This window comes from Capra hircus, chromosome 1, assembly GCF_001704415.2.
Source record: "Capra hircus breed San Clemente chromosome 1, ASM170441v1, whole genome shotgun sequence".
In the NCBI taxonomy this organism is placed as follows: domain Eukaryota; kingdom Metazoa; phylum Chordata; class Mammalia; order Artiodactyla; family Bovidae; genus Capra; species Capra hircus.
This window is the reverse complement of record NC_030808.1, coordinates 69,750,912-69,777,634: the sequence shown is the minus strand read 5'-3', so window position 1 is coordinate 69,777,634 and position 26,723 is coordinate 69,750,912. Positions and strand designations below refer to the sequence as shown.

Below are 26,723 nucleotides of genomic sequence, written 5' to 3'. Positions count from 1 at the left end.
TATTGGGAAACTGCCAAGCTTATGGTGACTGATACAGGTTTTCCAAAATTGTAATTTCATTTTAAAGCTCATATTTTATAATTGGCAACAAATGCTGTCAGTTGTTTTTCTTGAAGTGACAGATCATTTTGTTTAATTTTGAAAAGATGTCTACCACATGCTCCCAAGCCTGAAGAGCTATAGTTATTAGCAGTCATTCTGTCAGGGAAAAACAACACTCTTGTGTTTCTCTTCTGTGCTACTATAACACCCCATACTTCTGTACTCCAATCACCAAATGTGTGGGGGTTTCCTTCACACTAGATGATTCTCTGATTCTTGGCAGATTCCAGCTAGGTGTTCTACAATTTCACTTCTGACACCATTTAGCTGAGATAGTATCAGATCCCACAAAACTGCCCTCATTTCAGATGCCATTTCCAAGTCCAAGTTGTCACCTGTGTTTCTGAACAAACAATATATATCACATACTTTCATGTCAGGTGGTGCTCTGTGAAAATAAACTGCTAGTTCAACCTGTAACTCGGTCTCACAAGTGCTTTTCCTTGGGCAACCACAGTGCTTTGGTATGCAACAGCAGTGTACTTTTTTTTTTTAAATGTACAATAGAAGTGTGCTTCTCATTTTTCATATAGACAATTTTAAATATGTGTACTCAAGAGTCAAGATATAGTAAAACTAATAATTTTTACTGATTTTTCAAAAATATTCTTAAATAAAATTGGCTGTCTTTTCCCCAGACCCCAGTGCCTACTCCGTGAGTGCATGGCAGTGAAGAATACAGTCATGACACTGTTGTATCAACTGCCTTGATTCTACGATACCAACAGTTTTACCCACCATTGCTTTTGCACCATCAGTGCAAATGCCACCAAGTGAAGAAGGCAAATTAATTTCCTAGAATTATTGTGAAAATAATCTTGACTCCATAGACCCCCTGAAAAGAGCCTCATAAGAATCTGGAGAGCACTGTTTGAGAATTGCTATTATATAGTGATCTAGCTCCAGTTGGTTATAATGCAAAGATATAATTCAAAGTGAGTTTGAAAGGAGTATTTTATTTTTTTTATTTTTTATTTTTTATTTTTTTTTGAAAGGAGTATTTTAATCAAAGTCCATGAGTAAGTCCAGCAATAAATGAAGTAACAGTTGGAAAAAGCAACTGACTGTTGAAAATCGAGTCATATTTTGGGTCTATGGATTTATTGCTGAAGTATTAAAGTGATCTATTTTAGTATTTACTAATTACAGTAAATTACTAATTTACAATTCATCAATCACTCTGTTAATCAGTGTGTGCTTCTTGCAGGTTACTATGCTGTACCTTGGGAGAAGCTAACATCACCAGTCTAGTAAGGGAGACACATTTAAAATACAAGCAATAAAACTATGATTCTCATCTGATTTTCAGACAAACTAGATGCCACATAAGTGATGTTCATTATCACCATATTTGTCATACCTAGCTGCAAAACACAGACTAAGCAAGTTTTCGGCTTTCATGATGGTTTTTCATTCTTAAGGAACTGGTTTTACTATTGTCAGGAACAGTCACTAAAACAGCTTCACAGAATCAGTTCTATTTCATTGTAAATATATGGTCAGCCCATTTGTTTGCTTTGGAAAGAACCATAACCAAATTTATTCTTTGGTGGGAGGAAGGGGGCATGCCATGAAGCTTCTGGGATCCAACTGGTACCCTTTGCAGTGGAAGCACAGAGTCCTAATGAATGGACCACCAGGGAATTTTCAGATTTTAACATTTGCACTCTAATTGTAATTTAAAGTTTATTTTTTTTCCAGTCAAGAGCATCACTTTCTTAAGCCTCTTCACTTTTTTATTTTAATTTTTTTAATAATTTGTTTATTTTATTTTTTGGTTGTGCTGGGTCTTCATTGCTGCCTGCAGGCTTTCTCTAATTGTGAAGATGTGGACTCCTCTCTAGTTATGGTGTGGGAGCTTCTCATTGTGGTAGCTTTTCTTGTTGTAGAGCATGGGCTTCAGTGGTTACAGCATGCAGGCTTTAGTGGCTTGGGGGCCCTAGAGCTCAGACTCAGTAGTTGTGCAAGGCTTAGTTGCTCTGCAGTATGTGGAATCTTTCCAGACCAGGGATTGAACCCATGTCTCCTGCATTGGCCGGCTGATTCTTAACCACTGGACCACTAGGGAATTCCTTAGGTCTCTTCACTTACAATATCAACAGTAGCATGTGGCTTTTTTGGGCCATTTGTACAAAGAAACACTTTTCTTCTTAAATGTTATATTGTGAGCTAATTATTCATATTGTCAATATCCTGCTTATGATTTTTTTCCTTTATTAAACTTTTATTAGCTTATAACATGATATAGAAAAGTATGCCTAATCTTTTTTTCCTTTGTGTTCTCTGAAGAGTGTATTCAAGTGACTGTGTTTTTTGAATTTGAATGCCCAGTTTTTCAAATGTTTTTCTTGTTGTAAGAATAAGAAATTGTATTCTCTTCAGTTCAAAAAAGAAAATGATAAGTCTCTTGTTTGGCTCTAGATTGAATCTCTTAGCAAGTAATGTGGAGCCTGTTTAACCAACTCACTTCAATCATTAACAACTCTGTTTCAGTATGCTTCCTTCTGAATGTTAGACAGTCCCTAAAGGCCATACTTCCTCCACGCTATTACTTTTGTTGTAAAGTCAACCCATCCTTGAATGTTGTATGTTCCCAAGAAGTTTACGTAAGATTAGCTGTTTGATTTGTTCTGGAAGGACAGTTTTCCCTTGCCTGGAAAGGAATAAATTCATCTTGGTTCAGATATACTTGAGTAGTAATTTTTTCCCTCAGCATTACTAGCACTTGTGACTTGTTTAAGAAATCTGACAAGTATAAAACTTAATATTTGCTTATAGCATTGCTAGAAGCAGAGGAGAAGAGCAATTATAGTTAGGACCCCTAGACCAGTGGGAGATGCAAAAGAGGCATAATATAAACATCCCATTTCTAATTTCATGCCAAGAAGTTCTTGTAAAATGAAGAAATAGGGTAAGTATATAATTTGGCCTTCAAGCTGTTAACAGGTTTAGGCATAATTACAGCAGGACTCTAAGCATGAATGGGGATTATCTCTGGAAATGTGGGGCTTATGTATCAACTAATTGTAGAATTTTGTCTATAATTTCTTATTTGGCTTTCTGTTCTGTTTAATTAATCATGGAAGTTCTTTTCGTTAGACCAATGGTAAACCTAATGGATTTGTTTGCCCCTTCCCTTGGTCTCCATCCCAGTTCTTAATTAACCTTCTAAGCATGTATAAAAGAACCTGATACACAAGTGTGTATCTTGTAATTTTAATGTAACTACCTCCTGGATCAAAAAATGAAATATTACCAGTACCCTAGAGGACCCTCTCATGCCTCTTCATCATTACTGTCTCTTCACTATCCTGACTTCTAATGTGTAGAGGTTTCCTCACCTATAAACCATAGATTTATTTTGCCTGTGTCTGAAATTTCTGAACTGGATCGAGTAGTATGTGCTTCTCTGGTAATGGCTTCTTTTTATTCAGCATATGTTGGAGATATACTTATGTGTTATCATCTTTTGAGTAACACTATTAAATGCTTATTGAGAATAGCCAAACAAATTTAAAATAGATTTCTAGGCTGAATATATCCTAAAAATGACAATTGTATGTTACATGATGTACAGCATGTGGTAATTAAAGTGGCAACTGTATGTATACATGCTATACAGAGATTATGAATGAGACACATGGAACTGTTATTTTCCTTAGATGATGTCTCATGCTGAAGGACAACAAAGAGACTTAATTAGAGGAATTGAATGCCTTCCTGCTTCTGGCCATCTTAGTTCCTTGGACCAGGATCTCTTAATGCTCAAGGCTACTTCCATGGCAACTATGAACTGCTTAAATGATTGCTTTCATATTCTTCAGTTACAGCATGCATCACATCAGAAGGGCTCATTGCCTTCAGGTAAGTTATTGCTTAAAGGTAGGACTGAACATTGCAGTTCAAAACATGGAAATAGTAACTGCATTCTTTGTAATTCTGCTCCAGAAAATCTTAATCAAGGCAAGACAAATAGAAAACCAGCTAGCCTCTTGGTTTTTATTGTCATACTAATGTCTTCCCTGGTGGCTCAGATGGTAAAGCATCTGCCTACAATGCGGGAGACCCAGGTTCGATCCCTGGGTTGAGAAGATCCTCTGGAGAAGGAAATGGCAACCCACTCCAGTACTCTTGCCTGGAAAATCCCATGGACGGAGGAGTGTTGTAGGCTACAGTCCATGGGGTTGCAAAGAGTTGGACACAACTAAGCGACTTCACTAATGTTATACAAAGTCTCTTTTACTGTGTCCTTTTTCAAATCTAAAACCATTTAGGTCTCATATAATTAAATATTCCTTAAGAGACCTCAAATTAAACTTGTCAGAAACTGAATTAAAAATTCAGTATTTCAGTTGAAGTTGATGGCATTACTCTGTCCAGTCAATCAAAGTAGAAACGTTGGAGTCATTTCTTGGTTGCTTTAGTCTGCTATTCACTATTTCCCTGTTGAGATACATATATATAAAAGTCTATCACTCACCTTCCAGTTTGAAAAATAAGATATACATCTGGTATTCGAGAGCACCTATTTGTTGAAAGTAATTTACTGGGGAAAACAGCATTACTGCATTATTTGTTATTGCATAACAAAAAATGAGTTTTTCTATTAATGAGATTAATAAACTCATTTAAAAATTAAGATATAACTAACATATAGTATATATAAAATGACATTATATATAATTGACATGCAAGTTTAAAGTGTTGATTTAATACATTTATATATTTATATGCCCCCAGAGTGTTAGCTAATGTCCCAATCATATCACATAATTGTCATTTCTTTTTTTCTCTGACCCTTCTTGGCCTGCCCTCCCCCCACCCCCAACACACACACACTCAGAGCCTGTGGAGTCTTGGTTTCCTGGGCCTTGGCAGTGAAAGTGCCAAGTCCTAACCTTTGGAACTAAGGAATTCCCTATTTTACAATGAGAACATTTAGGATCAAGTCTCTTAGCAACTTTGAAATATTCACTGTAGTACTGTTGACTCCATTCACTGTGCTGTGTGTTAGATCTCCAGGACTTACTCATCTTCTAGTTGCAAGTCTGTACCCTTTAACAACATTGCCCCAATTTCCCCACCCCCATCACAGTGAATTAATAGTAGTAACTTAGTATTTCCCAAAACTCATTGTTTTCTTATTCAATGAACTCCTCTTGCTTGTGAAAGAAAGATATTTTAGAAAGAACTGATTTAGAAGGACCCTGAGACCAGATGATTTGTTTGATAAAGAATTTGGTTATGATTTATCTGTGAATAATCTCTTAAATCTCTTAAATTCAGTGTTTATGTGCATCTTACTTCAAGAAGTAGGTGAATCTAGATGCCGATATTAAAAACAAACATATCAAGGTAGAAACAAAGAGCTTTCATTTCTTTGAAATTTTGAAACAGGCCCCATGAACTTATCCAGGGCATTCCCCATTTGTGAATCCCCCTCAGTGAATCTGAACTAAGTGCCAAGGCAAGATGCTCTGGTAGCCTGGTAGGTACTTTGTAATTTATTCCTTTACTGAAGTCTAGGATTTTGTTATAGACTAAGTAAATTCCATACTCCTTTTAAATTTCTGGTGTAGTAGTCTAAGTATCCCTTAATGTAACACTGTATAACCAAGCTTCTGTGAAACCTAGATCAGCCTCTGAAATCAAATGGAACATTTTCCATTATTGATTAGGCATAGAATCCACTTTGCTAAACTAGTTGAGGGTAATAAGAGACATTTGAGTCATTAACTGAGAAGATGACAAGTCTGTAAATGTGACCACTGTCTTTCATTAGGTCAGCTATTATTTATTCAGTAGAAGAACCTTTCAGTTTAAAAGTATATGGAGCCTTTTTATATGATTGGGAAAGAAAAAAAAACAATGTACATGGATCTGCAATTCTTAAATTAGATTGCGGGGTTATCTTGGTTGGTTAGAAAATTGGTACTGAGAATAAAGTTCAATCCCAAATTGAAGTTGATTTTACTGTTTCACAATCCCGGGCTGTTGCTATAATTGTGATTCCCTCAAGTCTAACTGCATACTTCTTATCACTAGAGGGTCAAGATTCATGCAGAAAGGTCAACTATTGGGGTGAGAATACACTTAATGATTCACAGATTTTCCCAGGAAGTGAGTTCACTCCTATTCAGGGTTGATTCACTTAAATGGTATCTGATTTCAAGTTGCAGGTTGCTCTGTTGTAAAATAGCCAATCGTCATGCTCATGCTAATGAGATACAAGTTGCTGTCTTGCAGAGTCTCTTAACAGGTTTTGAATTGCTTTTAGCCTTGTAGATGCAAAACAAAATCGTTTAATAAAATCCACATTTGCTGAACTTTCCAGATTATGAGCAAGTTTCAGCGAAAGTTTTCTCTTACTTCATCAGGAACGACGATCGAATGGTTAGAACCAAAGATACCATTATCAAACCACTATAAAAATGGAGCTGACCAGCCCTTTGCAACTGAGCAAAGTAAGCCAGTGGCAGTCCCAGAAGAGCAGTGTGTTGCAGAATCTGGACTATTAGCAAGGGTAAGGTAATACGAAAATACAGTTTTGGAGTAAAAATTAGGAATCACTGAAAAGCACCTTTTCATTGTCAGGATGGCATACTCTAGAGAGCTCACTCTAAGTGTTGTTCTACTTTGAACTGCATTGGCTTTGGAAGGGCTCTATTGTGTAAAACTTGTACATACTGTGTTTTCCAGGTTAAATTATGTGTCCTTCTTAGTTTTAGTTTACTTTTGCTTTATATAAATGTATTTAAAATTTGCATGTTTTTCTTTTTCTGGAAAATAGCTTTTCTGATGGAAGATTATTTGCATGATATTTATCTTATAGATTTCTTAATTTAACATTATTTAGTAGGTGTTTGCTATTAAGTTTATAAGTTTAAAGGTTTACTATTAAGGTTTTTTTTGATAGTAAGCACTGTACCAATACAATTTTTTAAAGTGTTAGTCTACTTAAAATAGCACACAGTCTTAGAGTTTAATATTTTAGTAATGTTTGTTACACATTTCTCAGCAGTAAACAGGGCTCTCTTCTATTCTTAGTTATACCTCTGTAACATATCATACTGTTTTTTTGCCTCTTGAGTTTACATCTTTTATTTTCATGGTTATCATAATTACATAGATAGTTTTGTTTTAAGCTCTTTTTACTTGATACTTCTCATAAGTGTTTTTATATGTTATTCTGGCCTATATAATTAAAATTTTTCAAGGTTGAAGTAGGCTATTGAATGTCTAGGTTGTTATTTTCTTTTGTTCGTATAAATAATGCTGTATCATTCTGTCTGCTGTTTTATTTTTTTCTCCCGTTTATTTAGATTATTTCTTAAGTTATTCCCAACTAAAATTATTGAGTCAAGAGTAAGGCATGGTTTATGGTTATTTATATATTAGTAAATTACTTCTTGAAAGAAACATATAACACAGGGACTTCCAAAGCTGGCAAAGGTTTTGACTCAGTGAGGCAGGCAGTGGCAGCAGGGTGGCCGAGGAAGAAGAAAGAAAACAAATCCTCTTTTTCTTACAGTTTCTTAACTAATTCATTTGTGGAGTCAAGCAGTTAGTAAGTATTCATTAAGTTATCTTAGTATATGACAAGTCCAATGTTAAGAATTAGAGGAGACACAAAAATAGAAGATAGTTCTTTCACTGGAGAGACTTAAAATCGTTTAGAGTCCCTACTTACTGTGGGGAAGGCTTGCCTGATGATGTTGAACCTGGGTCCTGTCATTTACTAACATGTGGGCCAACTCATGAGTAACCAGGCTTAACTTTCTCATTTGTAAAGTAGGGTTAATAATACGTTATAAGTTGTTATTAAGATAAAGTAAATTTAGCAGAGCACCTAGTTTATGGAAAGTGACCCCAGGGTTGTTGGATTTTACAAATTCAGATGGCCATTCATGTCGCATTCTTTGTGGAATGATTATTCCAGGAACACTGCTGTACAGAATACAGTGTAAACTCAGGCAGAAAAATTTAGTCTTAATATGACAGATACTGAGATCATGAGCATTAGGAGGGATGTAAAACGTATAAAAAGATTGGTATATCATATGGAATATGATCACTGGAATATCATGGATCATTGGTATATCATGTGGAATATATCATTGGCTTGGAATTGAAGTGTGGATAGAAGTCTGTGGAAGTAGGAATGAAGACATAAACAGGTAATATGCATTTCAAATGAAAAATCAGTTGAACTTGTGATTGACTGGATATAGGGTTGGATCACAAATGACTTCCAAGTTTTTGAGACTAAATTGAGATTAAAATTAGCGTCCCATTCAAAAACCTAGCAAAATTAGAAAGAAAACTTTTTTTTTACCTTATGTCCTGTGACTTTACTGTGCTCCTTTATTAGTTCAAAAAGGTGTTTTGTTTGTCTTTTTTTATTATTTAGAGTTTTCCACATAGATGGTTATGTCATCTGAGAATGAAGACAGCTTTATTTCTTCCTTCCCAATCTGTATGCTTTTTGTTTCCTTTTCTTTTTTTTTTCACTTTACAATATTGTATTGGTTTTGCCATACATCAACATGAATCCACCACGGGTGTGCACGTGTTCCCCATCCTGAAACCCCCTCCCACCTTCCTCCCTGTACTGTTCCTCTGGGTCATCCCAGTGCACCAGCCCCAAGCATCCTGTATCCTGCATCGAACCTGGACTGACGATTCGTTTCTTATATGCTGCTGCTAAGTTGCTTCAGTTCTGTCCGACTCTGTGCGACCCCGTAGGCAGCAGCCCATCAGGCTCCGCCGTCCCTGGGATTCTCTAGGCAAGAACACTGGAGTGGGTTGCCATTTCCTTCTCCAGTGCATGAGAGTGAAGTCGCTCAGTCGTGCCCGACTCTTAGCGACCCCATGGACTGCAGCCTACCAGGCTCCTTCATCCATGGGATTTTCCAGGCAAGAGTACTGGAGTGGGTTGCCATTGCCTTCTCCGATTCTTATATGAATCAGTTCTAATGAGGTGGATGAAACTGGAGCCTATTATACAGAGTGAAGTAACCCAGAAAGAAAACACCAATACAGTATACTAACGCGCATATATGGAATTTAGAAAGATGGTAACGATAACCCTGTATGCAAGACAGCAAAAGAGACACAGATGTATAGAAAGAAAACTTTTTAAGAGAAAAGGTTTAGTATAGTTTATAAACATATTGAATGTTATGTGGGAAGAGGATGTATAATTGTTAATGTACATGAAAAACAGTTTGGAAATGATGAAACCAAAGCTTTTCAGAGATCAGGACTATAATTTTTTGTGAAAAATTACAAACAATAGGTCATATACTCCACAACATTTTCATTTTTCTAAATGAGAATACAAAACATGTTGGAGATCAGGATAGACACATATGGTAGGGATGGGGCACAGAGATGTGGGGGAGAGGACTGTTGAATTTCCAAACCTTTTGAAATGAGTAACCTAGTGTATGACCCAGTGCAAACAGAAAAAACTCTTAAGTGCATAGATTCTTTTTTTTTCAATTAACAAAAGATTTTAGATTCCACTCAAGCTTTCCTGGTGGCTCAGCTGGTAAAGAATCTGACTGCAGTGCGGGAGACCTGGGTTTGATCCCTGGGTTTGGAAGATCCCCTGGAGAAGGGAGAGGCTACCCACTCTAGTATTCTGGCCTGGAGAATTCCATGGACTCTATAGTCCATGGGGTCACAAAGAGTCAGACACAACTTAGCAACTTTCACTTTCAAGCATACAAAAATAGACCTGAATTGTTTCAAAATTTTACATATGCCTTTTTTGGAATATAAGTGTCAGTGCAAGCTGGAAACATGTATTACAGTGGTGGAAATGTTGCTGTTAGGTGATAAAGAAGATAAATGCTAGAGGCTAAAATGAAGCCCACACTTCCCTAGTGCCCAAGTCATAAATCAGGAAGACAAAAAATGGCATTGGTATGAGTTTTGTGGAATTTCCTTTTGCCATGCAATCTCCAGATATTATGAATTCCTAGAAACTCAACTGCTTTTTCCACTGTATTTACTAGTCATTTCTGAGTTTGTAGGGATTTTATACATTTTAGCAGTTTGTTGGAATTTTGGTAATGCTTTTTTTTTAACCTTGAGCTTTTCTTTAAGAAAGGCGTGATCTCTAAGAGGAGGCTTTTCAAAAAGAGAAGAGAGTTTCCAGAATCTTCCATTCATATCATACTTTAGAATCAGTATTTATTCACGAATGGAATTCCTTTTTTTTTCTATTTTATTAAGTGTTTGACTGTTTTTATAAAGATAACAAAAATATGTTCTTTAGCTTTTCTATCAAATTTGTTTTATCTCTTGAGTTTAATACTATTTTCATTAGAGTAAACTACACAATAAACTATGTGTATAACTGTGTATAATAACATTAAGGCTATGTTTGCACTATTAATCTGTGTCCTAGGTTCTGACCTCAAATGTAATAGTACCGTTCAGAAGCTGAAGGACATTATTTAATCAATATCTGTATTTTTCCCCCTCGACATTTCTCAAATGATCAGTTTTTCCCTCTGATTTATAATGAGTATACGTTCACAAATATACTTAAACTATATTATGCAACTGACTTAGGGTGGATTACAGGAAGTACTTCCTGACAGACTTACTAGCTATAGAAAAGGAAAATTGAGAAATTCGCCTTTGGGAATCTTTCTTTAAGGTCATAAAAACAAATAATTGTGGTATATACAAGGAATTGTTGCATTTGGTTTCTGAAGAAATGAATTGGACTCAGTTCAGTTCAGTTGCTCAGTCACATCTGACTCTTTGTGACCCCATGGACTGTGGCACACCAGGTTTCCCTGTCTATCACCAACTCCTGAAGCTCGCTCAAACTCATCTCTATCAAGTTGGTGATGCCATCCAACTATCTCATTCTCTTTCGTCCCCTTCTCTTCCTGCCTTTAGTCTTTCCCAGCATCAGGGTTTTTTCCAGTGAGTCAGTTCTTCACATCAGGTGGCTAAAGTGTTGGAGTTTCTGCTTCAGCACCAGTCCTTCCAATGAATATTCAGGACTGATTTCCTTTAGGATTGATTGGTTTGATCTCCTTGCAGTCCAAAGGACTGTTAAGAGTCTTCTCCAACACCACTGTTCAAAAGTACCAATTCTTTGGCGCTCAGCTTTCTTTATAGTCCAACTCTTACATCCACATGTGTGCCACTGGAAAAACCATAGCTTTGACTAGACGGACCTTTGTTGGTAGAGTAATGTCTCTGCTTTTTAATATGCTGTCCAGGTTGGTCATAGCTTTTCTTCCAAGGAGCAAGCATCTTTTAATTTCATGGATGTAGTCAGCATCTGCAGTAATTTTGGAAGCCCAAAAAATAAAGTCTGGCACTGTTTCCATTGTTTCCTTATCTATTTGCCATAAAGTGATGGGACTGGATGCCATGATCTTCGTTTTCTGAATGTTGAGTTTTAAGCCAGCTTTTTCACTCTCCTTTTTCACTTTCATCAAGAGGCTCTTTAGTTCTTCTTTGCTTTTTGAGCTGGACTATTAATTGATTTATCAGAATTTGATATAATAAAGATTTTATTGATAGAAGCGATGATAGAAGGGAAGAAGAAAAAAGAATAAAGGCAAAAGAATGACCAGAAATTCATTATTTTTCATCTCTATCACCATGTTTTGTATTTTGTTTTTAATATTTTAAGAATATTAAGTTCTTGATTTTATGCCTGATTAGGATTGGTTTTCTTTGTCTAGCTACAGAGAACAGATGGGCTTCTATTTGATAAGATTTGTTTATGGGAAGAGAAAATTAAAAGCAGAGACATTAACAGAATCATTTCTTTTTTAAAACCCTCATAACTTAAAATTTAACACATTACCAAAGATAATATACTCATGAAAGCTCTCTTGCACAAAGGTAATGAAAAGAGGTACCCCTGAGAAAAATCATATTCCATCCCCACATAAACATGGAAAGTGACATCCAATAAGGTTATTTAGAATTTGGGGATTTGAAACTGTTACTTGTTGTTTAAATAAAAATAAGAAATTAGATTTCTCTGACTTCCCTGGTGGTCGGTCCAGTGGTAAAGAATCTATCTGCCAATACAGGGAACACAAGTTTGATCCCTGGTCCAGGAAGATTTCACATGCCACAGGGCAGTTAAGCCTTTGCGCCACAACTACTGAGCCAGTGAGCTGCACCTGCTGAGCCAGCAAACTGCAACTGCTGAAGCCCACGTGCTCTTGAGCCTGTGCTCTGCAACAGAAGTCACTGAAATGAGAAACTCGTGCACCACAAATAGAGGGTAACCTCCTCTTGCCACAACTAAAGAAAGCCCATGTGCAGCAACGAAGACTCAGCACAGCCAAAATTAATAAATAAATCTAATTTAAAAAACGAAATGAAATTAGATTTCTTTTAATCAGTTATTTGGAGCTAAGACCTTTCTAAGAGGAGGGTAAACAATTTTGGCTTTTCAAGGGGTTGTTTTATTAATTGATTGAAAAATTGTGCAGAGAATGTTTTGTGGTCTTAAGACTGCATTACCAACTGCAGGGTTTCCATACCTGCACCTAAAATTCTCTTCATCCCCAAAGTTTTTTCCTGACAACTCCAAGGATGAGTAAATATCTAAATACAGATTACAGAAGTTAGACTGGATATGTACAGTCACTTTATTTATTTATTTATTTATTTTCACAGACCTTTTCTCCTTTATTAAATGTGTAAAAACGAGTTCTCATTTTTACAAGCTCAAAATCAGACAAGTATATGAGGGTATATAATTGGCACATATAAACTGTACCCACCAAAAAGCTCACTGCAGACACAATCCATACTACATTCAACGTCTGCATATTTACATGATATTTCCTGCAAAGTAAATACAAGATTAACTCCCATCACTTTAGTATGTATATGATATACGTACTGAAACATATACAAACATAATCAAAACAAAGGCAGTTTTTTCCAAACAAAATACCAAAGGCAATTTTTTTCAACTCAAGTACCAATTCATTATTTTGTACAAAAAACAGCAAGACTAATTTAAGGGTTCTGCTCAGTTTTAGTCAGCAAGATATGTGTGTATGCTACTGAAATACAGCTAAAGTTTTAGATTTTAATTACCAAGGTAACAGTACTTCTGTTTTACAATTGACCTAAAAATAGTGGTGCGTGCTCAGTTGCTCAGTAGTGTCAGACTCTTTAAAACCCCATGGACTGGGGCTCACCAGGCTTCTCTGTCCATGGCATTTTCCAGGCAAGAATACCAGAGTGGGTTGCCATGTACAGTCACTTTAAAATTTTACAGTTACAGTATTAAAAATGGGGCAAATATTTAATTTTCAAAACATCTTGTATTATAGATAGCAGTAGGGTTCCCAGGCAGGTGGAGAAAGCCTTCAAAGTCTAAGTTTCAGATGAGACATTTTTTCACTCTTCCTGAAAAATCCTATTTTCACAAAGTATATGTATTTTGTGTGTGATGCTTATGACAAAGCAACAGTATGTTCAATGTCAGTGATAGTGCGTTCATTGAAGGAAATCTATTCCATGGCCAAATGATGTAAGTTGTATTTTCAGAAAGATTTTTGTCTACTCTCAGTCTCATTTAGGCCCAATATGTCTTCATCTGATGTTTATACTTTTATTCTTAGTGCATATTGATACACACTTGTAACAATAGACTTTTGCTTTATTTTGCGTCAAGGAACCTGAAGAAATAAATGCAGATGATGAGGTGGAGGATACTTGTGACAACAAGGAGGATGACCTGGGAGCTGTGGAAGAGCAGCGCAGTGTTATCCTACATCTCTTATCACAGCTCAAGCTGGGCATGGACTTAACAAGGGTAAGTAATGGGATAAACAGTCTATGAAGATCATTTGGTCAGGACTATACCTATAATTGTTAATGCTGTCAGGGCTTTTTAATCTTTATGAGTTGGTTTCTTTTTCTCTTGATCAACATTTCTTATTTTCATTAAAAATGTGATGGTTTTTTTGTGCAGATTAAGTCATGTGGTAACTAAAGACCTATAGTCTTGTTTCTGTGCAAAATAAAAGAGTCCATTGGAATACAGAATAGGAAAATCTAAAGAAAAGGATTTAATCCCATAAAACTATTAAAGTCATTGATCCTTCTGCTTTATTCTTATTTCCCATGTTTGATAGTACATTTTGGGTGTTATCTGTAACAGAGGTCAGCAAACATTTTCTCTAAAGTGTCAGATAGTAGATGTTTTTAGCTATGTGGGCATAGATCTCTCAGGCAGGTGTAGTTGATTCTTGAACAGTGTAGGGGTGAGGGACACTAACCCCTCATGCAGTTGAAAATCCATGTATAATTTTTGAACTCCCTCAAAACTTAGCTGCTAATTTATTTACTGGAAGCCTTACCAATAACATAAATATTAAATACAACTTTTGTTTATATGTGTTACTAATACTATACATCAAAAATGAAAAGAACATGAAAAATATTCATGTTTACTTACAGGTATAATAATTTATGCATTGATGATGATGAAGCAGCAACATGATTGTTTTCTGGTGTCCTAGTGTAATAAGCTTCATGGTAGCCTAGCCTATATACTAATGAATATTGTTATAAAATTTTTGTGATGTACAGTATTACAGTCATATTCATGATACAATATAGGAAACATTGTTCAATTTTTAAAAATCCCACATACCTGTGATAATACACAGTTTCTTGCATTATGAGAGAGGTATGATAGTTATGGTAATATAATTCTTTGAAAACAAAGTTATGAAATAGTAAGAAAACTAACATGTTCATTTTATATTATGTATTACTCCCCTTAAGCCCGTGTAAGGGTAGACTATCCACCTCAGTATAAGTCTTGCACATGATGTTCTACATGTATATTTTATATATTTATTGGAGAAAAAAATCCATGTATGAGTAGACCTACATTTCAAACCCATATTGTTTAAGGATCAGCAGTATTCAACTCAGCCTTTGTAAAAGCAGCCATGGATAATACTGGGTTGACCAAAAAGTTTATTTGGGTTTTTCCATGTAACACCTTACAGAACAAACCTTTTGGCCAACCCAAATGTTGGATTGGAATGGGTGTATTTCCACACAAAACTATATTACACAAACAGGAGGCCAGATTTGACCTGAAGGCCATAGTTTGCACACCCCTGGTCTGCAGGCTTGCTACTTTAAAAATGTGGCATGAATTAATTTGATGGTGGGAGTCCTTTCACTGTGTGCTGTGCTTAGTTGCTCAGTTGTGTTCGACTCTCTGTGACCACATGAACTGTAGCCTGCCATGTTCCTCTGTCCGTGGGGATTTGCCAGGCAAGAATACTAGAGTGGGTTGCCATGCCCTCCTCCAGGGGATCTTCCTAACCAGGGACTGAACCCAGGTCTCCCACATTCCAGGTGGATTCCTACCATCTGAGCCACCAGGAAAGCCCAAGAAAACTGCAGTAGGTAGCCTATCCCTTCTCCAGGGGAACTTCCTGACCCAAGAATCGAACCAGGATCTCCTGCATTGCAGGTGAATTCTTTACCAGCTGAGCTACCAAGGAAGCCCCCTTTCACTATATATGTGTATATCAAATCACTACAATGTACACTTTGAATAACTTACAATTTTATTTGTCAGTTATGCCTTAGAACTGAAAGAAGAAAAAAAATCTGCAAGTCAGTATCATCACCATCACCTGAGAACTTGTTAGAAATGTATAATCTTGGCCCCAATCTCAAAGTTAGAGAAACAGAATCTGCGTTTCAGTAAATATATATATATACATTAAAGTTTGAGAACCACTGATGTATAGTTTTTAATTTTAGGCCCATCTTCTCCATTCCCAGTTTATCTAATGAGTGTGCCTTAATTTGTTTTAACAATTAATCCATGACATTGATTTAGAAAGCCAATGAGGTTCAAAACCTATGTATGTTAAACATTACTTACTGTGGAATTATATATTTTGAATCACTGCTAACACTACATTGGAATTTCAAAATTGACTTCAGGATGTATATTTTGAATTGAGGTTTTCAATGCCTGTGAGGTAATAAAAGTATAAATTAAAAGGTTGTTTGATTCCAGTGAATTACTTACCTGAAAATGTAACTTAAACAAAAAGCATTTTGCTTTTAGCATTCACTTTGAATTATTTCAAAATCAAAAAACATATTTCTCTACTTAGACTTACAGTAGTTATAAGAAAGTTTGTAAGTTGGTTCAGTTAATAACCTACTAAGAAGCAGATATTTTAGGAATAAAGAAAGCCATCTAACAATTCATCTTTCCTCTAATCTTAGTATTTCAACTGGGTATCATTTTTATTCTAGAAATATTTTCGTATTAGTGGTTCAGAAAACACTAGTTTTAAAATTGGTTAAAATGAGCATTAGGCATAGAGTTTATTTGGTTATTGTGGTGTTTATTGTCTTCTACTAAATTTAGGTTTGTAAGTCATAAGAACAATGTTGGGCTTTATAAGGTATTCAGTTCAGTTCAGTTCAGTCGCTCAGTCGTATCTGACTCTTTGCGACCCCATGAATCGCAGCACGCCAGGCCTCCCTGTCCATCACCAACTCCCGGAGTTTACCCAAACTCATGTCCATTGAGTCAGTGATGCCATCCAGCCATCTCATCCTCTGTCGTCCCCTTCTCCTCCTGCCCCCAATCCCTCCCAGCATCAGGGTCTTTTCCAGTGAGTCAACTCTTCGCATGAGGTGGCCAAAGTACTGGAGTTTCAGCTTCAGCATCAGTCCTTTCAATGAACACCCAGGACCAGTCTCCTTTAGGATGGGACTGGTTGGATCTCCTTGCAGTCCAAGGCACTCTCAAGAGTTTTCTCCAACACCATAGTTGAAAAGCATCAATTCTTTGGCGCTCAGCTTTCTTCACAGTCCCACTCTCACATCCATACATTATCACAGGAAAAACCATAGCCTTGACTAGACGGACCTTTGTTGGCAAAGTAATGTCTCTGCTTTTGAATATGCTATCTAGGTTGGTCATAACTTTTCTTCCAAGAAGTAAGCGTCTTTTAATTTCATGGCTGCAATCACCAGTGATTTTGGAGGCCCCCCCCCAAAATAAAGTCTGTCACTGTTTCCCCATCTATTTCCCATGAAGTCATGTCAGGCCACCTTATATTCCAGACACTGTTCTAGGTACTGTGACTACAGCAACAAAGAAGGTCCTTACTTGCATATTGTGAATAAGTAATAGCCATTTTCCCCGTTATTTTGTTGTTTTAAAAATAGTGTCATGAATTTAGTATAAACTTTTCAAAGAAAGTTTTTGAAAAATAAATGGAAAAAATCTGTAATTCTACCATCCTAACAAGTGTTACTTTTTGTGATTTCTTTTCAGTTTTTCTTTATATAATATTTTATATTCAATTTTATAACATTTCCATTTTTTTCAGTTAATATGTTTTGTTTGTGAAGTGTATTGTACATATAGAAGACTGGCTAGAGTGCATAGAAACAGTTCAGAAAACAATGGTAAAACAAATACCTGTGTACCCACCTCTGATTAAGTTATAGAACATTGCCAGATCTTGGAAGCTCTCTGAGTGCCCCTTCCAGTTGTAGTCCTCTGTTTTTTCCTGGATGTAACTACTTAACTTGTCTTTTGTGTTAATCATCCTCCTGCTTTCATTTATAGTTTTACCACCTATATATGTATCCTGTAACAGTGTTACTTAGAGGAAAGTGAATAGTGAGTACAATCTTGGCTGTATATTTTCTTTATAGTTCTTTGTCAAGTCACTCAGTCGTGTCCGACTCTTTGTGACCCCATGGACTGTAGCTTACCAGTCCATGGAATTTTCCAGGCCAGAATACTGGCGTGGGTTGCCATTTCCTTCCCCAGGGGATCTTCCTGACCCAGGGATTGAACCCAGGTCTCCTGTATTGCAGGCAGACGCTTTACCGTCTGAGCCACCAGGGAAGGAGAGGTATTCTTAGAGATCTGATGTTTCTTGGATTTCCACTCATGTTTAAGTACAGAGGAACTAAAAACCTGATTTTAAGTTTTGAACATGTGAGTGGAGCCTGTGCTTTTCAACACTGAGTAATCTAAATTTGTTGGGGAACCTGATGTTAGTATAGTTAGATTTTTCCTCTATGGTTAGTCAAGTTCCCCTAGAGGAAAATTCTTCTAACTTCTTGCTTGATAGGCAAAGCAAGTAGGAGTTAGGGAGGAGAAGAGGGCTAGGTGGGAAAGTGTCTTAGTATCAATCATTTAATTTATAGAGGGTTACTTTGTACCCTTTTATCATATCATTTAACTAGACCCAGAGTAATGGCACCCCACTCCAATACTCTTGCCTGGAAAATCCCATAGACAGAGGAGCCTGGTAGGCTGCCATCCATGGGGTCGCTAAGAGTCGGGCACAACTGAGCGACTTCACTTTCGTTTTTCACTTTCATGCATTGGAGAAGGAAATGGCAACCCACTCCAGTGTTCTTGCCTGGAGAATCCCAGGGACGGCGGAGCCTGGTGGGCTGCTGTCTGTGGGGTCGCACAGAATCGGACACGACTGAAGCGACTTAGCAGCAGCAGCAGCAGCAGCAGAGTATTCTTGGGTATCCCTGTGGCTCAGCTAGTTAAGAATCCGCTTGCAATGCAGGAGACCTGGGTTCGATCCTTGGGCTGGGAAGATCTCCTGGAGAAGGGCATAGCTTCTCCAAACCCATTCCAGTATTCTTGCCTGGAGAATCCCCATAGATAGAGGAATCTGGTGGGCCACAGTCCACGGGGTTGCAAAGAATTGGACACAACTGAACTGACTTAAGCACAGTACAGAGTTAAAAACATAGACTGTTTTAATTTTATTTTCACATTTCTTGCTTCCTAACACTAGATTCTTGGAAGAATCATTATTAGGCTAAATGGATATGAAATCTTCAGGCTCTTGAAAAAATGTTACCAGATTGTTTTGTCACAGAGTTGAACCAATTTCAGTGCTTCTCCAATTCTGCTTTAAATAAAATGTTTAATCTTCCTTCTATTTACCTGGCTTTAAGTATCAAAAGGTATTTTCTTAGAATTAGTCTTCTTGTGCTTAAAATTAAATGTAAATTACCATTCTCTTCCCTTATGTCTTTCCCCTTATGATACTTTTATCCAATCTAGGAATTTGAAGTGATTGTTTTTTTTTTAATTGACCCTCTTCAAGTCCTGAATTGATTGTTTGACCTTAACCATTTGGAAAGGCTATTTCCTTTTAAGCATGCTTATATTTTTTAATTTATTTATTTTAATTGAAGGATAATTGATTCATAACATTGCACTTGTTCTTGCCATACATTAACATGAATCAGTCATAGGTACACATAATGTTCCCTCCCTCTTGAACCTCCTTCCCACCTCCCTCCCCATCCCACCCCTCTAGGTTGTTACATAGAGCAAATTCCCATTAGCTGTCTATTTTACATATGATAGTATATATGTTTCCATGCTACTCTCTCCATTAGTCCCACCCTCTTCTTCCAGTCTGTGTCCATAAGTCTCTTCTTTATGTCTGCATATCCACTGCTGCCCAGTGAATAGGTTCATCAGCACCATCTTTCTAGGTTCCATTTATATGCATTAATATACCATGTTTGTTTTTCTCTTTCTGACTTACTTCACTCTGTATAATAAGCTCTGGGTTCATCTACCTCGTTTGAACTGACTCAAATGCATCCCTTTTTATGGCCGAGTAATATTCCATTGCATATATGTATCACAATTTATTTACTCATTCATCTGTTGATAGGCATCTAGGTTGCTTCCATGTCCTAGCTCTTGTAAATAGTGTTGCAATGCACTTTGGAGTACGTGTGTCTTTTCAATTTTGGTTTCCTCAAAGTATAGCACATTTATTTTTTACTCAGACAAATTACTTTTCTTTTGTGACTCTGCTTTTAATATCCATCTAGAATGAAATATTTTCAGAGAAATAAGAATCATTCTCTACAGATGTATCAGGTCTTTGAGAAGACGTCTAATTAGGAATATAAAGACCAAAATAAAGAAACAGACTTGAAAGAAGCAGAAATCTCATAGGAGAATAGAGGACCAGAACAGGAAGGTCCTCACCTTTATCTTCTAACCCTTCTCTTGAATTTTAATTTTTCCTATCATGTTTTAATTTTTTCTGAATTTTCTTTTTCAGAAAGCATTCTTGTTTCATGTGTATGATAGCATCTCAATTCTCTGAAAGTATTTATTACTGTTTTTTTGTACTTCCCTGTTTGGTTGATTTGTTGTTGTTATTGTTTTAGGTGGTGCTTCCTACATTTATCCTAGAGAAGCGATCCTTGTTGGAAATGTATGCAGACTTTATGTCTCATCCAGACCTATTTATAGCCATCACTAATGGAGCTACAGCTGAGGACAGGATGATTCGTTTTGTTGAGTACTACCTTACCTCATTTCACGAAGGCCGTAAGGGAGCCATTGCTAAGAAACCATACAATCCTATCATTGGAGAAACGTTTCACTGTTCCTGGAGGATGCCCAAAAGTGAGGTAGCATCCAGTGTCATTAACAGCTCTTCTACCCAGGCCATCACAAATCATGTACCTCCATCAGAGGAGGCTTTGAACCAGATGGGTTCAGACTGTTATACGGTCAGATTTGTTGCTGAGCAGGTTTCCCATCATCCTCCAGTCTCAGGATTTTATGCCGAATGTGCAGAGAGGAAAATGTGTGTAAATGCTCATGTCTGGACTAAGAGCAAATTCTTAGGCATGTCAATAGGCGTGACAATGGTTGGGGAAGGTAAGTAGAAAAAATATTCTCCAATTTTTCATATCAAACTATAGCCTTAAATTGGGGGAACTAGATAAATATCAATTGTAAATTTGAACTGTATGTGTACTACTTTTCCCCCCAATTCCTAGTATGTTTCAGAATGTTGGTAGAGGGGAGAGTGTGAATCTATCAACAAATAAAAATTTTTTTTTGCAATTTTTTCCTTGATTTTAAATGTAAATTATTTTTATTATAGAAAATTTAGTAAACTTAGAAGAGTGTCAAGGTGAAAAGGTATGTCTAATCCCTCCATTCAGAGATAGATAAATTTAGCTAGTATTTTGTATTTTTTCTATGTGTGTATGTTCATACATTCAGTTTTATAAAATTAGGATTCTCTCTATGTAGTTGTGTCCTCCTTTTTTGCAGTGAATAATTTCTCAAGTTATTGATAATGCTTTAAAACATAAAACATGTTTTTATTATAAATAGCACTCAAGAAATATTTTCTAGGTAAATCTATGTCTATATCTTTTATATATCATAGAAAATATTCGTAAAATATTTTAAAATATACTGCCAAACTTTACATCTATTCCAGCACAAATGATTATAACAATTAAAAGAATTGTTTTCTTTTAATTTCTTTGCACAATTAAACAAAGTTTAATTTAAAAACACTTTGGTGTTTTTTGGCTAAGAATACGAAAAACAGATTAACAACAACAGACAAGTCTCCACAGAAATCATTGCAGAGTTAATGAAAATATAATGGCAGAAAAAAACTCTGCTGTTTTAATGTCAAAGGAACACTCCTGTGCATGAGAAAATTTGTTTTAAATATAGACTGACACTGTAAGCATTGTGTAGTTAAGCCTGTGACCCTAACGTTTTGAGATTGTGTTGTTTTAGCCCTGAAGAAAATATTTTATTCCCCTTACAAGCATTCCTCATCTTTAACACCTATTGTGCTGTGAGTCAGTTTCCAAGTAATGTTTCAAACTAATCAAAATTTTTTATAACATAGTAAGATATTGAATTAGTTAAAAAAAAAGAAAGAGTTGGCTAACTCCATTATAAGGTCTATCACATTAACCTTAGGCTCTTCACAAAGCAGTTTACTTAGAGATGAAAAACCTGAAGTCTGGTAGTGATGGAATGTGTCCAGAATCATAGAAATTAAGGCATAGTCAGATTTAGACCCTCATTCTTTGGCACACTCTCCCCAAGGGCAATTACTTTTAGCAGTTCATGAGACAGAAAGTATCTGGTAGCTTCTCCCACTCTAAGAAATGAAATACCTTAAGAAATGAGGAAAAGCATTAATATCTTAATCACGTGTTAAATGAGAAGGTGGTATTGATAGATTTTTAAAAATTATTTAAGTGCTGGTTATATATTCATAGATTTGTCTTTTTAAAATTAAATTACCATTGACACCTTCAACAGAAGGTAAATTAAATCAGAGAATGGAACTTCTGACAATTTATTGTGCTCCTGTTAGCAGCTGTTTTTATTTTCAAGTAGAAGGAAAATGTGTTTAATTATTAGATAAATGAGATTTTAGAATTCTTTAAATTTCAGTTATCCTAGCTAGTCTTATTTTCCTGTTCAGTAATTATATATTTCTTGGACCTTAAATTCCATAATGAATGTTAACTCATGTTAACTATATTCCTAGAAATAAAAGATCCTGAATCCAGTTTGTAAGGCCAGATGTTTTTAGAAAGGAACATGATATCCTTTCCAACTTAGAATTAATCAAGTTATTATCAAATACTTGAATAACCAAATATATATATGTCTCTGACAGCTCCCATTATATATAAATATATACAAAACCATGTTTCTTTTCATATGGCTCAATTTATTATTGCCCTTTGTGAAAACTACTAAGAACAATACAAAAAATAGTTGCTGTTGCTTTATGTAAAGTAGACTGCTTTAGAACTCCATCTGTCTGTCCTAAAAATTTGACTATATGAAAATATAATTTTTGCCCTTTTTTATGAACATTAAGAACACAGTACTTCATGAGCATTTATTAAGAGAGAGATACCCTCAGAGTTCAGACTAGCAGTACATATCCAGTTCAGTGTTTATTTTGATGGTGAACTAGGTAATGAGCTTAGGTTAGTAATGTAATTAGCTCAAGTCTCTTCAGTGTCTCTTAATCATCTGTGATAGATTGATTATTCATAAATGTAATTCCTTTTTTCCCCTGTAACTCTTTCTTATGTTTTTTTAAAGTCATCTTTTAATATACTATCATTTAATATGGAACAAGCCCCATTAGAATATTGTTTGAAAACTGTCATTTCTAATTCTTGTAGCTTTGTCTTAAATATTTCAGAATTTGGCAAGCAAAATTACTATGATGACATTAGTTTATATCATAAAATAACTTTTTTCTGTCCCTTAATATGCATAGAATAAAATGACAAACTCCCCCCATGTTGTTTGAGATTAAAGTCTATGTTATGGTAGATATTTAGTTATTCTAAAAGCTACTTTAAAAGTTATTAGTACTAGCTAAAGATCAGATCTTACGATGATACAGTCTAGCATGGACTTAAATTCTGACTTGAAGTTTTATTTTATTTTTAGGAGCATTAGAGGGAATTTTGTTCCATGAACCCCAAAGGAATAATAATGAAAGTAACCTTGATTAACTGTTACCATGAATTGTTGTCAAATGTAATTGTAAATGAAGCCAATTTCATCCAAAGCGAAAAGAAAACTAAGCAAAATTATGATGTTCCTTTACCAAGCAGAAGAAAATCTTAATATGGATTTTTCATAGCTATCTTTTTTTTGTTTGTTTTTTAAACATTATCCACCTTCATGTTTTCACATTCAGGTATCCTCAGTCTACTGGAGCATGGAGAAGAGTATACGTTTTCTCTGCCTTGTGCATATGCCCGGTCGATTTTAACTGTTCCTTGGGTAGAACTGGGTGGCAAAGTCAATGTCAACTGTGCAAAAACTGGGTACTCAGCCAGCATCACTTTTCATACTAAGCCGTTTTATGGTGGCAAACTGCACCGGTAAGAATATTTTAGTGATATCTGACTCTCATCAGTTTAATCTTGTATTATAACTCATTCATTTTCTGCTTTGTTTTTTATGAAATGGGGTTGGATTTCTGTTCATGTTTATTTTTTTTAATATATTTCATCTTTGAAGGAATTCTGGAAATTATGATCTGATTTTAAAAATAGTGACAGATCTATCTACTCTAATAAACTAGAATTCCTAACAAATGGTGTGTTGTTTCTGGTCCCATTTCTGCTTTTAAAGTGATTCAGACTTGAACTGAGACTTCGGTAGAGATATATTGCTACAGATTAGGAAGAGAATATATTTACTAATCTATAAAGAATAAGTCAAGAAGTACAGTGATGGAAGTCAGTATCTTCAGGCACCAATACTGAATAATGGCTTTGTTCCGATTCCACCTAGGAATGGCCAGTTATTATACTCCTTTAATGGCTTGTTGGTCTCTTTAGCACTCATCCAGATCACCCAACTACATGAAGACAGGTTTTCTAACAGGATTCTCAAAAGAATACTCTTTGTTTTAGCTTTTGATGTCTATTCTGATTATTCTGAAGTAGGGATAGTTTTCTTTACAGTTTGTATTAAAGAATAACATATTAAAGTATGTAAGTTGATTTTGGACCATTTCAAATAGTGTTTCTAGAACATTGGTGAATGCATGAATTTATATTTGATAGATACCTAGGAGTGGAATTGTTGGATCATAGGGAATGAAAATTTGACTTTATTATTGCAGATAGTTTTCTTACATGGTTATACCAGAATGCACTAGCTTCATTCATGTATGAAACTTTCAGTGTGTATAGCTATTTTACTTCTTTACCAGACAGCTGGTACTGAACAGTCTTAGAAGTGGAAAGATTTATTGACTCCTAGGCATTGAATGGGCCTTAAAAAATATGAATTTCAAAATACTGAAGCACAGAATTAAAAAAGAAAAAATTAGTCAAACAGAACCACTGGAGATTATCAAAATAGTTGTCCTTTATCCTCAGAGAAGGTGGTATTACGGTTCACATTTTGTGGATGATTTCCTGCCTTTGCTTTATGTTTACTGGTGAGCTTTCCCATTCATAACTCCCCTGGTGGCTCAGCTGGTAAAGAATCCACCTGCAATGTGGGAGACCTAGGTTCCATCCCTGGGTTGTGAAGATCTCTTGGAGAAGGGAACGGCTACCCGCTCCAGTATTGTAGCCTGGAGAATCCGTGGACTGTATAGTCCATGGGGTCGCAAAGAGTTGGCCACGAGTGAGCGACTTTTACTTTCAGTTTCCCATTCATAAGTTTTTTTGTTTCTAGTTGTGGCCTTTTCTTTTCTGCCTAGAGAAGTTCCTTTGGCAATTATTGTAAAGCTGATTTGGTGGTGCTGAATTCTCTTAGCCTTTGCTTTTCTGTAAAGCTCTGAACAAGAGCCTTGCAGGTAGAGTTTTCTTGGCTGTAGGTTTTTCCTTCTCATCACTTTAATACATGGTGCCTGCAGAGGTACAATATATCCTAGCTTGCAAAGCTTCTACTGGAAAAAATTAGCTGATAACCATATTGAGATTCCCTTGAATGTCATTTGTTGCTTTTCATGTTTTCTCTTTGTCTTTAATTTTTGTCACTTTGATTAATATGTATCTCAGTGTGTTCTTCCTTGGGTTTATCTTGTATGGCACTCTGTGTTTCCTGGACTTGGGTCGTTATTTCCTTTCCCATATTAGGGAAGTTTTCTGTAATCTCTTCAAGTATTTTCTCAGGACTTTTCTCTCTCTTCTCCTTCTGTGCTGTACTGTGTTTAAAGTGAAGTCACTCAGTCGTGTCTGACTCTTTGCGACCCCATGGACTGTAGCATATCAGGTTCCTCCATCCATGGGATTTTCCAGGCAAGGGTAGTGGAGTGGGCTGTTCCTTCTCCAGAGGATCTTCCTGACCCAGAGATCGAACCCGGGTCTCCCATATTTCAGGCAGACGCTTTACCATCTGAGCCACCAGGAGAGAAAGCCCACTAAGTACTGTGTTTAGTCACTGTCATATCCGACTCTTTGTGACCCCACCAGGCTCCTCTGTCCCTGGGGATTCTCCAGGCAAGAATACTGGAGTGGATTGCCATGCCCTGCTCTAGGGGATCTTCCCAACCCAGGGATCGAACCCAGGTCTCCTGTATTGCAGGCCGATTCTTTACCGTCTGAACCACTAGGGAAGCCCTATTCTCTTCTAGGACACTTCTCCTTCTGGGACCCCTATTAGGCGAATGTTGGTGCATGTAATGTCCTAGAGGTCTCTTGAACTGTCTTCATTTCTCATTATTTTATCTTTATTCTGTTCTGCAGCAGTGATTTCCACTACTCTGTCTTCCAGCTCACTTATCTGTGCTTCTGCCTCATTCATTCTGCTATTGATTCCTTCTAGTGTAGTTTTCATTTCAGTTATTATGTTGTTCGACTCTGTCCTTTGTATCTTCCAGCTCTGTTAAACAATTCTTCTATCTTCTTACTCTGTGCCTCACTTCTTTTTCTGAGGTTTTGGGTCATCTTTACTATCTTTACTCTGAATTCTTTTTTCTGTAGATTGCCTGTCTCCACTTCATTTAGTTATTCTTCTGGGTTTTTTTTGTTTGTATTTCTTTGGATACTTGGAGACTTCTTGATATGATAGTGATTCTGACAAGGGTGAGGTAATATCTTATAGTTTTTTGATTTGCATTTCTCCAATGGTTAGCAGTATTGAGCATCTTTTCATGTTCATGTTAGCCATCTGTATGCCATCTTTGGAAAACTGTCTATTTAGGTCTTTTGCCTACTTTTTGATTGGGTTGTTTGAGTTTTTTTGATACTGAGTTGTATGAGGTGTTTGTGTATTT

The 26,723-nt window shown here is 36.2% G+C and overlaps 1 protein-coding gene across 1 annotated transcript in view; it reads left to right on the top strand.

Annotated features, from left to right (window-relative positions):
• The window catches only part of OSBPL11 (oxysterol binding protein like 11), a 98,932-nt gene that overhangs the window by 48,398 nt on the left and 23,811 nt on the right, over positions 1–26,723 (top strand). Inside the window, exons 6-10 of the mRNA XM_005675048.3 lie at positions 3,765–3,966; positions 6,480–6,625; positions 13,787–13,927; positions 20,350–20,848; positions 23,682–23,868. Of these exons, the coding sequence (XP_005675105.1) occupies positions 3,765–3,966; positions 6,480–6,625; positions 13,787–13,927; positions 20,350–20,848; positions 23,682–23,868 (1,175 nt within the window). The remainder of the gene's footprint in view (positions 1–3,764; positions 3,967–6,479; positions 6,626–13,786; positions 13,928–20,349; positions 20,849–23,681; positions 23,869–26,723) is intronic.